This window comes from Pleurodeles waltl, chromosome 8 (genome assembly GCF_031143425.1).
Source record: "Pleurodeles waltl isolate 20211129_DDA chromosome 8, aPleWal1.hap1.20221129, whole genome shotgun sequence".
Taxonomy (NCBI): Eukaryota; Metazoa; Chordata; class Amphibia; order Caudata; family Salamandridae; genus Pleurodeles; species Pleurodeles waltl.
Window position 1 is genome coordinate 674,758,820 of NC_090447.1, and position 15,684 is coordinate 674,774,503.

Here is a 15,684-nt window from a genome sequence, read left to right on the forward strand (position 1 = left end):
TTACCCTCAGCAGCCCAACATGCACACTTTACGCTTCTTGAACCTACGCTGTATTGAGGAGCCAGCAGGAAAACACCATAGCCCCTCTGGTCTCCTGTGGAAGGCTGGACTCCCCTGACCAAACCAATCCTTGTGTTGCTCACATGCTCTTTAGTGACATAAATAGCATGAGCGTAAAGCAAGGATTGGTTATCGTCACAATGCTTCAGACTGGCATTTCCTCACAGACCCGCACTGAGAAGTAAGCTCAAGGGACAAAAGATCAAACAATTTGACCAATCACTGTGTGGATTCATTTTAAAGGCACACAGTGATTGGATACATACCAACATTTTAAAAGGGGAGATTAAAATAAATAAATAATATCTGGAGTATATGTTTCTCCTGTTGACGTCAATTGAAGCAGAGGCAATTTAGACAGGAGACAGTCAAAATGAAGCCATTTTGTTCTTCAAAAATCAAGTCTCCCGCTTGAATTGGTCTATTGGCATGTAATGTATGTGATTGGTCATGTCATGCTGAGCACTTAGAGATCTCTGGAGCAGGTGTCCTTGGCCTCTGTACGACTTAATAAATGCAGTGTCCCCATAGCTTGGCTCCTGGGGCGGCACAACTAGCTGTGATGTTGACAAAAGCTGAATTATGCCCTTTTAAATTGTCTTAACCTCGACCGAAAATCATGCAGGATGTTGCTTTGTCTACCATGTTCTTGCAGTTCTTTGATTATTTCCCTTTCTAGTATTTTACTTAGGTGCTAGAGGTTATGTTTGTGATGTACACTGCAAGGGTAGGGAGAAATGTCTTAATAGATGTTGCCCTGCATGGCCCAGCTGGCATATTAGAGGTTTTTGTTTTCTGAGATAGATTTGAGATTTCCTCCTCTGACACAGGACTGTGACTTCAGTGGTTGGGTATCTCCTGACAGCCTGCGCATGTAACATACAAAAGAGGCCTACTTGTATAATAAAAATGACTACACTAATACTTTAGAATGTGTATATGGAAGGCTTAGGAAACTAATATTTTTAACTGCGATGATAGTAAACAGAGCATGAGAGAGCCTTATAACATTTCATAAACAGGCTGACAATAGTTGTGCTAACAAATTTAATGAAAACCTTCCATTCTGCTGCTTAGGAAGCTAGGGGCACTAAGCAACACTGCAAGGTCATCCAGCTGAGTACAGAGCTATAATGGAAGGAAGAGGGTTTTGATACAATTGTCTTGCTTTTCCGTAAGTCTCTGAGGCAATGGTCATGCAGCAATATGGATGCAAGTAGCTTCACACTCAACTTCTCATTCCTCTCTCCAAATAGAAAGAATAACGAGGAAGCAGATATAAAGAGACCTTTTTATTCAACATGGTCCCCAAATGTCAGTTGTGTTTGAAATATTGAGATTGACTAGTCTACCTTTAAATTAGTTTCCTAATTCATAAGGGTTTTTTGTTCAGTCATAATAAGATGATGAAGTCAGTACAAGACATTAGGTTGGAAAATGGTGATCAGAGAATGTCCAGTCCACAATCAAGTTTGCACTATTAAAGACCCTGATTTATTAGATTAGCAACAAGGTACGTGGTTCACTTGAACAAAAAATATCCCATCAAACCCTATCTCAAGTCAAGTGCCCATTGAAACATACCAGTGTTAACCTTTCATTTAATTACAAAAATGTTATAAACCCTTACTGGAATAAGATACAGCTAGAAAAAAAGAACATGGTGAAACGTGAACACAAGCATTACCTCTGAAAGTACTCTAGCCCTTTCTGTTACTCCTCCACTTCCATGTTGATACCTTTCTTTTGCCTGAAAAACAAGATACAATTGTATGATACAAGCAAATTGTGAAACAATATTTCAACCAGTGTTCAAAATGCTTCTCTGCATAAAATGTCATCTAGCATTAAGGAAAACAACTTTTCAAAGTTACTTCATCAATCAGTAGTCTTCTCAACACTCATCCCTCACTCTTTTTACAGTGCTCAGTTTATGAGGGGGAAACAGCATTCAGCCGGAACCATTCATGCTTTTACATCACAAGGGTTACAACAAATATGTCTTTAACACCAATGCCTTTACCACACATATTGTTATATCAACATGCCTTAGGGAAAGCAGCGTTGGATTTCAAAGTCCAACGCTTTCCCTACTGATGCGCAGAATTGAGTTGGAACAGTTAATTATACCTCTCCAAAGTCAAACACTTTCACTAAGGCATGTTGATGTAACAACAAACCTGAGACTTAAAGTTGCCCATATTGAAGCAGATATGTTCATTAGAAATTATTAATGAATGTTTATGTGTTTTGATTAACAAGAAAATTATAGAAAAGTTAATGTAGAGAAATTAATGTGCATGTTTGAAAAATGTGCCCACAAGGAGTGACAGCCAACTTATATGAACTTGTACTAAAATGATAAAAAATGTGTGAAATATTGAAAATGTGTAATAACAATGTAGTAGTATGTCATATTAAGATGTATCTTTTGCATTATATTGTACAGTTAACATAGCTGAAGTTGTGGCCTAATTTTGTCAGCAGCAGAATAACCACGTACTGTATAAAAGCAAACGTGTGAACTGACCCTGAACTGCTTATAAAGTCTTCTTAGCTAGAATTTTCTGCAATGTGCCGACGGACAGGAGATGATGGAACTAGGACATGTAACAATTTTGGTTCGATGTACTTTCCCAGGACTCGAACAACGGAGACACTGACTGGAGAAGAAGATGCAACATTTTCGATACTTGATGAGCCGTATGATGAGGACATCATACAGTGAACCAATCAACGAACTGAGAACGGCCTAATATTAGAATTCATAAATTTGCAAAATTAATTTTATTGGGTAGAGTCATATCTGGAGACTAACTGACCAAGTAGGAATTAGGGGGATGGACTGGCAAACTTTAATAAAAAGTCATGATAGAGGGTTTAAACTTCAGATGTGAAGGGTGAATTGATGATGCTAGATGACGCGATTCGAGATTCTGTCACTGGGCTTATGCTCATGAGAGAATGATGCATTGATGATCGATTAATGACCTGAAGACAAAGACTGACTTTGTTCCTGATTCATTCCGTGGATAGGTAGCTATGACAATGTGACTGATTAACTTTGTGCCTTACTTTCTAGGTACCAACTGCGCTGCCTAAATAAGTTTCCTCTTAGCTAGATGTTTTTCTAAATTCATGTTCTAAATTGTTTTCGCATGAAGTCCCACATGCTAATGCTAATCTGGGCTAGGTAAGGTTCTCCTCTGGGTGACTTGACAGTGATCTTGATTGACGAACTGATTGCTGAACTCTGCTATTAATGTTGATATATTCACCTTTGTTAGCTTATGCTGAAGCATTAGATCATATGTTTTCTCAGGTTCTGATTATGTTATGCTATTGGTAGTCACTAATGAATTAATTCTGAGTTGAATGAATAAAGTTTGAATTAACCTTATGTATTAGAATTTTAGCTAATAGGGAAATCAAAATTGTTAAAACATATCTTGAGTTTTGGTTAGTCATGAAATGTTGATATAATTGTCTAATGATCAATGATTCTCTTAGTAGTTATTGATTGGTTATGTTGAATATTGATAACATTGGTCACTACATGGCTAGGATACTCCATGTGATCTAAAAGGTTCATCGGCCTATACACGTCCCCTTGTAAGTTTACTTACTAAGGACCAGGAGCGCTAGCAGTTTTTGGTAGCAGCTTGATGGTTAGTTTCCTTGAAGAACTAGTTATGTGGTGATTAATGGTTATGGTGGTAGTTTGACTTGGGGTTAGTTGTTCATTATTATCGCGATTTGGATTTTATTTTTCGTAATGGCAATTGTAGTAAGCATGATGTCCCCTTAAGACCAGAAATGACTTTCCCAGATCCTGGATCCCGCTAGTAAAGTTGGGTATGTTCTCGGCATATTTATGATAGTGAGAAAGTGGTAGGTTGCGCTTGCAAAGGCTTACGCAGATCGCAAGTGAATTGTGATCTATGTGAGTTTGTGTACTCCAGTTGAGGTTTAGTCGGAGTGTGCGTACTCCGCAGTGTGAGAGCAGGGAAGTCGTCGAACTTCATTTGTATGTGGCGCTTTGTGCTAAAAAATTGTCCACGTGGTTGTTGGTGATGTACGGACCCTGTGTGGTCTAAAGACTCCAGAGTATATTGACAAGTGTAGGAGACACTTGGTTATATGTTGTAATCTGTCTGGTTTAGTAGGATGATCGGGCGTCGTCAACAAGTCGGAGTGTAAGTTAAGTGAGTATGAGAAATGTTCGACTGAGATTTGGCGAGTCCTATGTGCACCAGGACAGACCCACTGATCAGTTGAGAGGTTTGTTTTTGGTTATTGGTTTTTGGTGAAGTGCTCGCAATAGTTTTGCATTCGTTTTGTGTGAATTGAAGATTAGGAGGACAAGCCGCAAGACTGTCAGCCGCAGTGTGTGAGTGTGACGTCAGAGTGAGCCGTGCTGAGATAGGTTGGTTAGTAAGAATAGTCGTGAGCGGATTGGCAGCCGTCCGTAAGAGGCAATTGGTTGAGAAGGCGGGTGATTGAATTGAAATAAATACAACAGAGAATATGAAGTTTTTCAAAGCCTTGAAGGGTGCATTGAAGGGTGATTCTTACATTAAGGTGACTGTGGGGGAGCCAGCCCCACCGGAAAATTCTCCGGCATTTATTGTGATGGAGGAGCGAGGTGTCGCGCCATGTCTTTGGTTAAAGCAATGGTGCAAATTGACAGAGAAACAGGGAGTTTTAGCATTTCCAGAGCATGGAACGTTTGACTTAAGAATCCTGGATCAGTTGCGAATGACGCTATATGAGACAAAGTCACTTCTGAGACCGGCACAGTTTGAGGCCTTAGCGGTTTGGGAGCTCACAGCAAGACAACAGCAAGAGATGAATTTCAGAGGAGAATAAAGAAGGTAGAGAAGTCCTTAGCAGAGGCAAGATGGGATTGGGAACAGAAAAAGTGGAGAATGGCGACGTTGCAGGGGGTTAAGTGGTTTCCTGCAATTACAGAAGAAGATGAGTCAGAAGAGACAGAGGATACTAGCAAGAGTGCTAAGAGTTCAGTGGGTAAGAAGAAGAAAAAGACTTATGTGGGAGAAGAGGATTCAGATGTTGAGGATCTTTTTACTCAGATGTTGAGGGACCGACCTCCACCATATACGACACATGAAGGGGGTTCAAGTACTAGTTCTGCTCCAACTGCCCCAGCCCATATGTCGGGGCAGTGGGACCAGTGCAGATAGATACTGGACAGGTACAAGGGGTAGTGCAGAGTACTCCTAATGCAGTGACTACTTCGTTGGTCCAAGCACAGATGCACCCACCACCGATACAGAGAATTTGTCCAGAGGTACCAATTCGTGAGACAACTTCGAACTTAATGGTTCCCACAGAGGAAGTGGTACAGAGATCAATGCTAGTTCAGACTGAGCCAACTCCAATGTTGTTGCCTCAGGCAAAGCCACAGGGTTTGCCGAAGTTCACACCAATGACAGGGACACAATCAGATGTAACATCAGTGATAAATCAGAGTATGGGAGTAGTTCTTCCACAAAATGCAGGTGTCCGAGCGGCACCAGATGCAATACCGCTGCCGATTACTGTTGGTCCAGTGGTACCATTGTTTGCACAAAAGAAGCCGATTGCAGGAGAACAGTGTGAAATGTCACAAAGCCTCGTAAGGAGGATGGTGAGAGATCATGTGCAGGTAATATCGTCTATGGGACAGACCACTGATGGATCTAGGCCGTTAATGGACCTTAGTCCACTTGTTGCGCTTCCAGATGCAGTAAATGCCCCGAGTGTAAGTCAGAGCTTGAAGCTTTTGACACCGCAAACTCCAAGTGCAGTGGTACAACAGTTCCCAATGCCGAATGCAAGCAACATCTCGTTACAGGGATTGACAGCACAGCAACTGAATGAGTGGTTGGATAGTTTAAATACTCCTCGGAATACATCCAAGGGTGAAGAGCAGATTGATCGCATAAGACGGGCTACAGAAATAACTGAATTAGTTGAGGGATCAATGGGAGTGAACAGGTTAGAATCCTATACAGAAGAGGAGCTAAGATACTTATGTCCGAGAATTACGAAAGAAGTGGGCAAGATACATCAGAAGTTGGCAGACTTGACAGATAAACATGACACAGAGATTGAGAAAACAAAGCACTTGAAAAGGAGTTACAGACTAGACTTAGAGACAAAGGATTTTGATCACATGAGATCAGCAGGGATGAAAAGAGTGCACAGATTTGGGGAGCATTACAGAAGTGGGATAGTAGATGGGCAAAGAAGAAGGATAAACGGAAATGAGATTCACAAGAAGGGTCTCTGAAGGTGTTCAGAAAGAAAAGGATCCAGTAAAAATCTTACAAACGAGGAAAATCCCAGGAGGGCAATTCTTTCATGTTCCATGGCACAAGAGTGATATTCTGTCATTCACAAATGATTATCCGAAATTGAGAGAGAAACCAGTTGAGTGGCACCAGCAGACAGACAGATTTGTGAAACTTTCTAAATGTATGTGGGAAGATTTGAATACTCTGTTGGAGATAGTGGTTCCACCTGACTTGTGGGTTGAGTGCAAGAGAGCAGTGGATTGGTTGAGTAGTTAACCAGAAAGGGATAGGGTTACAGGTGCCCCATCACCTGAAGTGATGAAACTTTATTATAAGGTGATTGAGTTCCTGAAGACGAGAAGTTTGCCTAAAAATACTGATTGGCAGAGAATTGACAGGACAGTGCAGGAAGTAAAGGAGTCGATACATACCTACTATGAGAGATTTCTGAAAGCGTTCAAAGAGTACAGAGGTAAAGAAGCAATTGAGACGAAAGACATGTTGCACTATGTGTTCAGGTTCGAAGGTTGAGAGCTGAAGTAGGGCAGATGATTAAGAGTCATTTGTTGGCAAGCGAAACCGACTGATGAGGTTTTGCAGTATGCGAAATACTGTAGTGATGAGATTGAGTTGAAGCAGAAAAAGCCAAAGGAGAAACAATGGTGATGCAAATTAAGGCAGCTCAAACAGGAGTACAAGGAACCTTAGTGCAACAGGTGCCACAGCAGCAGGGACTGTTATGTTCCAACCTCAGATGAGAGGTAGGGGTCGTGGAGTCAATATGAATCTTTGTCTGGATTTGAGTATTGTAGTGGTTCAGAATGATGCGCAAGGGTTAAAAAAGATGTTACTGTGTCATCTGTGCGGAAACGTGGGATACTGGAAGCGGGAGTGTCCGATGATGGTGCAGCATGGTGTTGTTCAGCAAAGCAGTGATGTCAATACATTTCAAACTGTGAAAATCCCTAGAATGAGAGGGCTTAATTCGAATCTTCAGAATCAAGTGCAGAATTTTCAACCCATGCAGCAGGTGCAAATGCCTCGTGCACAATTGAGAAAGCTGCAACCATGCAGCAGCAGGTTCCTATGGTACCTAGACAGCAAATGCAGATACCTCAAGCCTCGATGGAACAGCAACAGATGATGCTTACTCAGCAGGTCACAGGTCAGAGACAAGACAGAAGTAGTGACACAGTGCACCAATTCCCATTAAATAGTGAGAATGAAATATAGGATGAATGGATGAGTATTAGTTCAGATAAAGAAGTGGGTTTGATCAAGGGAGTGGAGCCAATTAAGATCACTTTGAAACTGAATGTAGTATTACCGCAGCTTCCACAGTCTAACATGGCACAAGATGTTCTGATGAAAGTGGCACAGATAATTGGAGATTTCTTGAAACCAGGAGTTTTGAAAGAAGTGTTGAGCAGTCCGTGTAATTCATCGATAAGGGGCTTAAAGAAGCCTTGTGGGAAAGTGTGCATTGTGCAAGATTTGCGAAAAGTGAATGACATGGTGGTCAAGTGTTGTCCTGTAGTGCCGAACCCAGCAGTAATATTGTTTCGGATTCCATGCGAGGCAGAGTGGTTCACAGTGGTTGACTTGTCACAAGCTTTCTTTTCTGTGCCTCTTCATGAGGATAGTCAGTTTCATTATAGTTTCAAATTCCTAGACAGAGTCTACAGCTGGTGGAGGCTTCCACAAGGGTACACAGAGTCACCGTCTCTGTTCAATCAAATTTTGAAAAAACTTGGAGTCATTGGAACTGCCGTACCAATCGACTCTAGTGCAGTACATTGATTATTTGCTGATAGTGTCCAAGACTAGGGACGAGTGGAAGTACGACTCGATTGCCCTGTTGAATCATTTGGGAACATTTAGACATAAGGTGTCACCTCTGAAATTGCAGTACTGTCAGAAGTCAGTAAAATACCTGGGACATCAAATTGACAAGGGGTCAAGAATAATTTCCAGAGAAAGGATTACACTGATACATCAGAGAAGTCCCCCGACTTCACAGAGAGATGCCAGAATGTTTCTGGGACTGGTAGGTTATTGTCGTCAGTGGATTCCAAGTTTTGCTGAGATTGCCAGACCACTGCAGCAGCTGACACATAAGGAGGTTACTGACCCCATAACCTTAGATGAAGATCAGATGAAAGCGTTCACTGAGTTGAGAGAGAGTTTGTGCAGGGCTCCAGCATTGGGAATGCTTGATTACACGAAACCATTCACATTGTTTTGTCAGGAATGTGATGCTTGTTCTTTGTCTGTTTTGACATAGGTCCATGGATGTGCTTATCGCCCAGTAGCCTATTTTTCAGCTACCTTGGACCCAATCGCAGCAGCTTTACCAGGTTGTCTGCGTGCAGTTTCGCAGCTGGTCAAAGCCTTTCACAATGTGAGGGAATAGTGATGGGATACCCTATGACGGTAATGTTTCATCACTCTGTTGAGATGTTTTGGACAAGAACGAAAACCCAGTATTTGACTGGTGCAAGACTGACAAGGTATGAGACGAGCATTCTAGGTGCTCCAAATGTAACATTGAAAAGACGTACAGTGCTGAACCCGGCAACATTACTTCCAAGTGATACTGTTGAAATTGAAAAAGAGGAAGATATTGAGCATGATTGTCTCGAGGTAACCGAGCTGTGTACAAAACCAAGACCAGATATCAGAGATACACGATTGGAAGAAAATTACCAAATTGTCTTTGTTGATGGTTAATGTCTCAGAGATGGTACAGGGACATTGAGAGCAGGATATGCTGTATGCACAATCACAGGTACATTAGAAGCTTCTTGGCTTCGAGGTGTATATTCTGCACAAGTAGCAGAATTGGTAGCTCTTACTAGAGCGTGCCATGTTTCTGCGAAACTGAGAGTACAATCTATTCTGACAGCCAATATGGATTTGGAATTGTTCATGATTTTGGTCAATTGTGGGCGCAAAGAGGTTTCTTGACCTCTACTGGTTCACCAGTAAGAAATGGCGACAGAATAAAAGAATTTCTGTATGCAATACAGTTGCCTGAAGGAACTGCCATGGTAAAACGCAGTGCACATCAAAAGACACAGGACTACATCTCACTGGGAAATGGATATGCGAAGAAAGTCGCAAGGTTTTGCGCATAGAACTGTATATCATTCAAAGATAAGTGGGAATTAATTGCAGAAGATAATACATGTACAAGTTTTGCATTGAAAGTGATCGATACTTTGGAAGAATTGAAAACTTTGCAAAGTAATGTTGACAAAGAAGAGAAACGACTCTGGTCCAAATTAAAATGTGTCCAACATGCTGATGAAATTTGGGTTTCTGAGGAGGGTCAGATGGTCCTGCCCAATAGTTTATTGTTGCAAATGGCCCGTTATTATCATGGCCAGGCACACATTGGGAGGGATGCCATGGTTAGTTTGTTCAAGATCGACTGGTTTAACCCCAAGTTTAGGCAGGCAGCACAGGCAGTATGTCATCGCTGTATAATTAGTCAGCAGCTAAATGTGGGAAAAAGGACAGTGGTGAACTTGAGCCACATTGGAAGATCAGGAGGTCCATTCAGCAGAATGCAATTGGATATCATTGAGATGCCTGCATGTAGAGGATTGAAGTATGTGTTGGTGATTGTGTGCGTTTTTAGTCACTGGATTGAAGCATACCCTACAAAAAGGAATGACAGTCTCAGAGTAGCAAAATTGTTGCTCAGGGAGTTGATACCACGTTTTGGGTTTCTGATCTCTTTAGAATCAGTTAGGGGAACTCACTTCAACAATGAGGTGATTAAACTCTTATGTGCAGCATTAAACATCGCGCAAAAGTTGCATTGCAGCTATCGCCCTGAAGCATCACGACTAGTGGAACAGATAAATGGTACCTTGAAATCAAGAACTGCAAAGATGTGTGCAGCTATGAATATGAAATGGCCAGATGCGTTGCCTTTGGTGTTGATGTCGATGAGAAAAACACCTGACAGGAAGACAGAGCTGTCACCCAATGAGATCCTCATGGGCAGATCAATGAGATTACCAGCAGTTCCAGCCAATGCACTTGTGAATATTACAGATGATATGGTGTTGGACTACTGCAAGGGTCTGGCTGATGTGGTTCACTCTTTCTCTCAGCTGGTGCAGGCCACCACCTTGCCACCCATCCACGATCCAGGGCACAATCTGAGAACCGATGACTGGGTCGTTGTCTGAAAACATGTTCGCAAAATGTTCTTAGAGCCACGTTGGAGAGGTCCATTTCAGGTGGTCCTGACAACTACGACAGCTGTGAAGTGTGCAGGACTCCCGAACTGGATACACGCGAGTCATACAAAGGGAGTGGTATGTCCACAGGATCATGAAGAAGCGTTGTTAAGAGCACCAACAACAGCGAAACAGGTTGCCGCACCTGAACCAGAAAAAGAGCCAAGAGAGCCTGAACTTGAACCATAGCTTGTGGAAGATGGCTCGATTCCCCCTGTAAGAGACGAAAGTGAAGAATTACAGGAGGGTGCAGAAGAATCAATCTCAACGGATGCAGCAGGAGAGCCTAGCTCAGCAGAGGTTCTCCCAAAAGCAGAAGTTGCTGAAAAGCAGATAGAGCAAGTGCCAGACCAAGTGGGGGAAAGAGTTGAGATGGAACAAAGTCAAAGTGATCCGACCCCTCCTGAGCCCACTGCAGGTCTATCAAGAGAAAACACCATAGAGAAAGAGAAGGAGGAGTGTCCAATCCTGAGAAGAATATTGATAGAAGGATCAAGAAAAGGAGATAATTGGCCTGAGTCACAGATAGGGAAGAAAAATAAATTGGTCATAAATGAAACAATAGAAGAAGAAGTAGATACCACAAGAAAGGAAGAATTGAGTGAAGGAGAATTAAGTGGTGATTGAAAGTTCAAAAGAAGGAGAATATCAAGTCGATGCTACGCAGGTCCTGAATGGGCGTATGCAACTACAAACGAATGGCAACATGAGTTTATTTTTTTTTGTTTTGATAGAGAAGTTCAGAGTCAGTACTTTGATGTAACCTGAAGGTGAACAAGAAGCTGAATTGTTAAGCTAATCTGGAAAACTATAAAGAGACAGTTGAGAAACAAACCTGAAGAGACACCGATAACCTGATTTGACATTGAAAACCGGATGTGACAAGCTGCTAATTGATTTTTGACAAAGGGAAAGGGTTCCTGAGTGTAAGACTGAACCATAAGAGAAGAATTTCCTTATTTTTGATTTTACTGCACCTTATATAAGAGTTACTTCTGCTTTCTGATTCTTTACACATCATGGCTGAGCTAAATAATCAAGGTAGAAATGCTAAGCGCTGTAGATATATGAGTGTTGGATTGGCAATTATGTGTGGAATCTTGTTTATAGTGGTGACTGTGGGAATGTCTGTTCTTGATGTGAAAGGAGCCACTCATACTTCTGCTCCTGAGACTACTACACTGACAGCTTTGGAGAGGTTTAAGTTAGATGAGAAGTATTTGCATGACTATACTAATGCTCAAGGAGAGCTTTCTTTTAACGTTTTCTATCGATGGTTGAGTGAGTATGGTGAGATGATGGATGCGAAGGACTGTCTTGTGTGTACGCAAATTCCTTTGACAGTAGAGGAAGGAGTTACGTACCACAGCTTACCATTAACCTACGGAATAAGCTGTAGCTTGATATTAACAAGGTTTGATAATCAAGAGTATATACAGTATTTTTATTCCAATTATGATTTGGTGTTTTTGTTTGTTCCTATTATTAGATATTTGAGTAGGGTAGCTAAAGAGCATGACATAGTATTAGTTAGAGGATTCTTGATGCCCACACTAACATTTGGAACCGCCTATGCGCATAAGAACAACCTTATGTGCTTGCTTACACCTTTAGAGAAGAGCTTCATAGGGCATACTGATGACAGGAGAAAAGCATTAAAAGAAAAATTAGAAAAAGGTTTTGAGAAAAGGACTTACAAGAATGATTATGCTTATACTGCAATTAAAACGCAAGGGAAATTAGCATTAAATTCATTACACGTAGGGAAGCTCTTTGTATATATAGGCCAAAGTCACCACTGACACGTTATTTGTGGGTACGAGTGAATGTACGCATGTGTTTTTGTTTCAGAGCAAGTGAACCTTTATGTTGAATGGTCAGGACCCTGCGATTCCTGATATCTATCATATTTGTGGACTTAATACTTATTACCATCTTCCAAGAGGATGGTATGGGACATGTTATTTGGGGATAGTTTTCCCAAAGATTTATCAGATAGATGACTTAAAGAAGTTTCCGAAATTGACTGAATTACATCATAAGTGACAGAGGAGGGAAACCTCTTCTGCAATAGTGGGAGATTTCTTTGGTGCAGTGATTCCTTCAGTGGGAGTCATCCTGAATTCGATCAAGATACAAAAGTTGTCTACTATTGTGGATAACATGCTGACAAACTTTACAGGGGCAATACTTCTGATAAATACTGAATTAGCCACGGATAGAGCTATGACGCTTCAAAATCGGCTTGCTTTAGACATTCTTTTAGCGAAAGATGGCGAGTCTGTAAAACAATTAACTCTAGGCATTGCTGCTCCTACATACCTAACAATAGTAAGGAGATAAGAGACTTACTCACTAACCTGACTAACTCACTTAAGGATTTGAAGGAATTGAAAGAACCAGGTGTTTGGGAAAAGGTTGGAAAAGGATTTGCATCAGTGGGAAATTGGTTTAGTAACATTTGGAATGGAGTATTATTAGAAATCATACAGGGAATATTAATTGTGATTGCTTGCATATTAGGATTATGGGGTTCATGCAAATTATGTCAAAAGATAAAACTGAGAAGATCTAAAAATAATCAGAGGAGGGAAGAATGAAACAGGGAAAAAATCTATAGAGAAGATTTGAGAAGGCGACAAAATACAGAAGAAATAGAATTATGAAAATTATGATAGTAAAGAATGGTGTGATGACATATTTAGTCATCAGAGTAGGGACTGTTCAAGCAGATATGTTAATTAGACATTATTAATGAATGTTTATGTGTTTCGATTAAAAAGAAAATGATAGAAAAGTTAACGTAGAGAAATTAATGTGCGCGTTTGAAAAATAACCACGTACTGTAGAAAGGCAAAAGTGTGAACTGTCCCTGAACTGCTTATAAAGTCAGCTTAGCTAGAAATTTCTGCAATATACCTGATGGAACTAGGACATGTAACAATTTTGGTGAAAGACAGACTCAATGTACTTTCCCAGGACTTGAACAACAGAGACACTGACTGGAGAAGAAGATGCAACATTTTTAATACCTGATAAGCCGGATGATGAGGACATCATACAGTGACCCAATCAATGAACTGAAAACGGCGTAATATTAGAATTCATAGATTTGCTAAATTAATTTTATTGGGTAGAGTCATATCTGGAGGCTAATTGACCAATTAGGAATTAGGGGGATGGACTGGAAAACTTTAATAAAAGTCAGGACAGAGGGCTAAAACTTCAGATGTGAAGGGTGAATTGATGATGTCAGAAGACGCGATTCGAGATTCTGTCATTGGGCTTATGTTCATAAGAGCCTGATGCGCTGTTGATTGATGACCTGAAGACAAAGACTGACTTTGTTGCTGATCCATTCCGTGGATAGGTAGCTATGACAATGTGACTGATTAACTTTGTGCCTTTCTTTCTAGGTACCAAATGCGCTTTCTAAATAAGTTTTCTCTTAGCTAGATGTTTTTCTAAATTCATGTTCTAAGTTGTTTTCACATGAAGTCCCACATGCTAATGCTATTCTGGACTAGGTAATGTTCCTCTGGGTGACTTGACAGTGATATTGATTGCGAACTGATTGCTGAACTCTGCTATTAATGTTGATATATTCACCTTTGTTAGCTTATGCTGAAGCATTAGAGCATATGTTTTCTCAAGTTCTGAATAGGTTATGTTATTGGTGGTCACTAATGAATTAATTTCTGAGTTGATTGAATAAAGTTTGAATTAACCTTATGCATTAGTTTAACTAATTGTTAAAACGTATATTGAGTTGTGGTTATTCATGAAATGCTGATATAATTGTCTAATGATTAATGATTCTCTTAGTAGTTATTGATTGGTTATGTTGAATATTGATAACATTGGTCAATACATGGCTAGGATACTCCATGTGATCCAAAAGGTTCATCCGCCTTCATCCGCCTATACGCATCCCCTTGTAAGTGTACTTACTAAGGACTAGGCGCGCACGCAACCAGCTGGCCATAAATATGTTATACAAACTTTAGACTCTCCTCCTCTCGATATTTATATGCGATCTTTCACCCAGAAATTACTACGTGTGTAACATTCCCCTGGAAGAGGGTACTGTTCTCCTAGCTAAATCATATTGTTTACAAAATATATAAGAACAAGTAAGCTATGAAGGACTTCCAACCTGAACTTGTATTAATGTATGGGTCTAGCTTTTTGAAGCATTGAAGACATTCCTTGTTAGAACAGTTGTACTGGTTATACTAGAAGCCTAGCTATTTTTTAAGGAACTGGCAGAGACATGTAGGTGAGCAGGCTACCAGAAGCTGTGATAAGAATAGTGGAGATTACTCCAAGTTTCTGGCATTAATTAGGGCCAGGTGGTTAGATCCAAGCTAAGCAAGGTGCACATTCGTTTTCTCTGTCCATAAGATTGAAAATAATTCCTCCCTGCTCTTTGTCTGTCCACCCATATGCCAATAGCTAACTTTAGAGGCTGAGCTTCCCTGGAACAGCTTTTTTTTCCTGTGGGGGAGGACAGGTGAAATAGATCTGTACCGCTTTCTTTCCTTTTCAGGATTACCAGACTCTAGATTTTAGTGGCAACTGTAGTTTCTGGAAGCCAAGAAATTGGTAAGCATGTTTGTGTCTTCGATCTACTGGGATTGTTTTCCAAGTATAGCTATTGCTTGCTTGTAACTCTTCAGCCAGTCCCATTTCCCAGTGCCCATTGATTAATTTGAATTCTGGGACTAGTAATTTCATTTGGCAGCTGTGAACCTGGAGGGGTGTTCACACTGCAACAATGGATGCATTTGAAATGCCAGAGCACTGCTAGGCATGAGGGTCAATATGGCAGATTATTTTTCAGAATATGAAAGCGCTATGTAGGTAAGGGGGAGTGAAGCTAGGGCTCACTGCTGCTCATCAACCAGGTGCAACATTACACAGGTCATTTTACAAACCCCCTACAAAGGGACAATCTGAGATGCCACTTATTAGTACGAATTTCCCATCACAAATTGCATTGATTTTTGCAAATCGGGTAATATGCAAAATGCACGTCCCTAGTCTCCAAACACAGTAACACATTAGGCCCC

The 15,684-nt window shown here is 40.8% G+C and overlaps 1 protein-coding gene across 2 annotated transcripts in view; it reads right to left on the reverse strand.

The window, feature by feature from the left end:
* Nucleotides 1-15,684, reverse strand: part of IFT57 (intraflagellar transport 57) — a 192,967-nt gene that overhangs the window by 26,107 nt on the left and 151,176 nt on the right. For both annotated transcript variants that reach the window (XM_069204792.1, XM_069204793.1), the window contains one exon: nucleotides 1,748-1,810. In XM_069204792.1, the coding sequence (XP_069060893.1) occupies nucleotides 1,748-1,810 (63 nt within the window). The remainder of the gene's footprint in view (nucleotides 1-1,747; nucleotides 1,811-15,684) is intronic.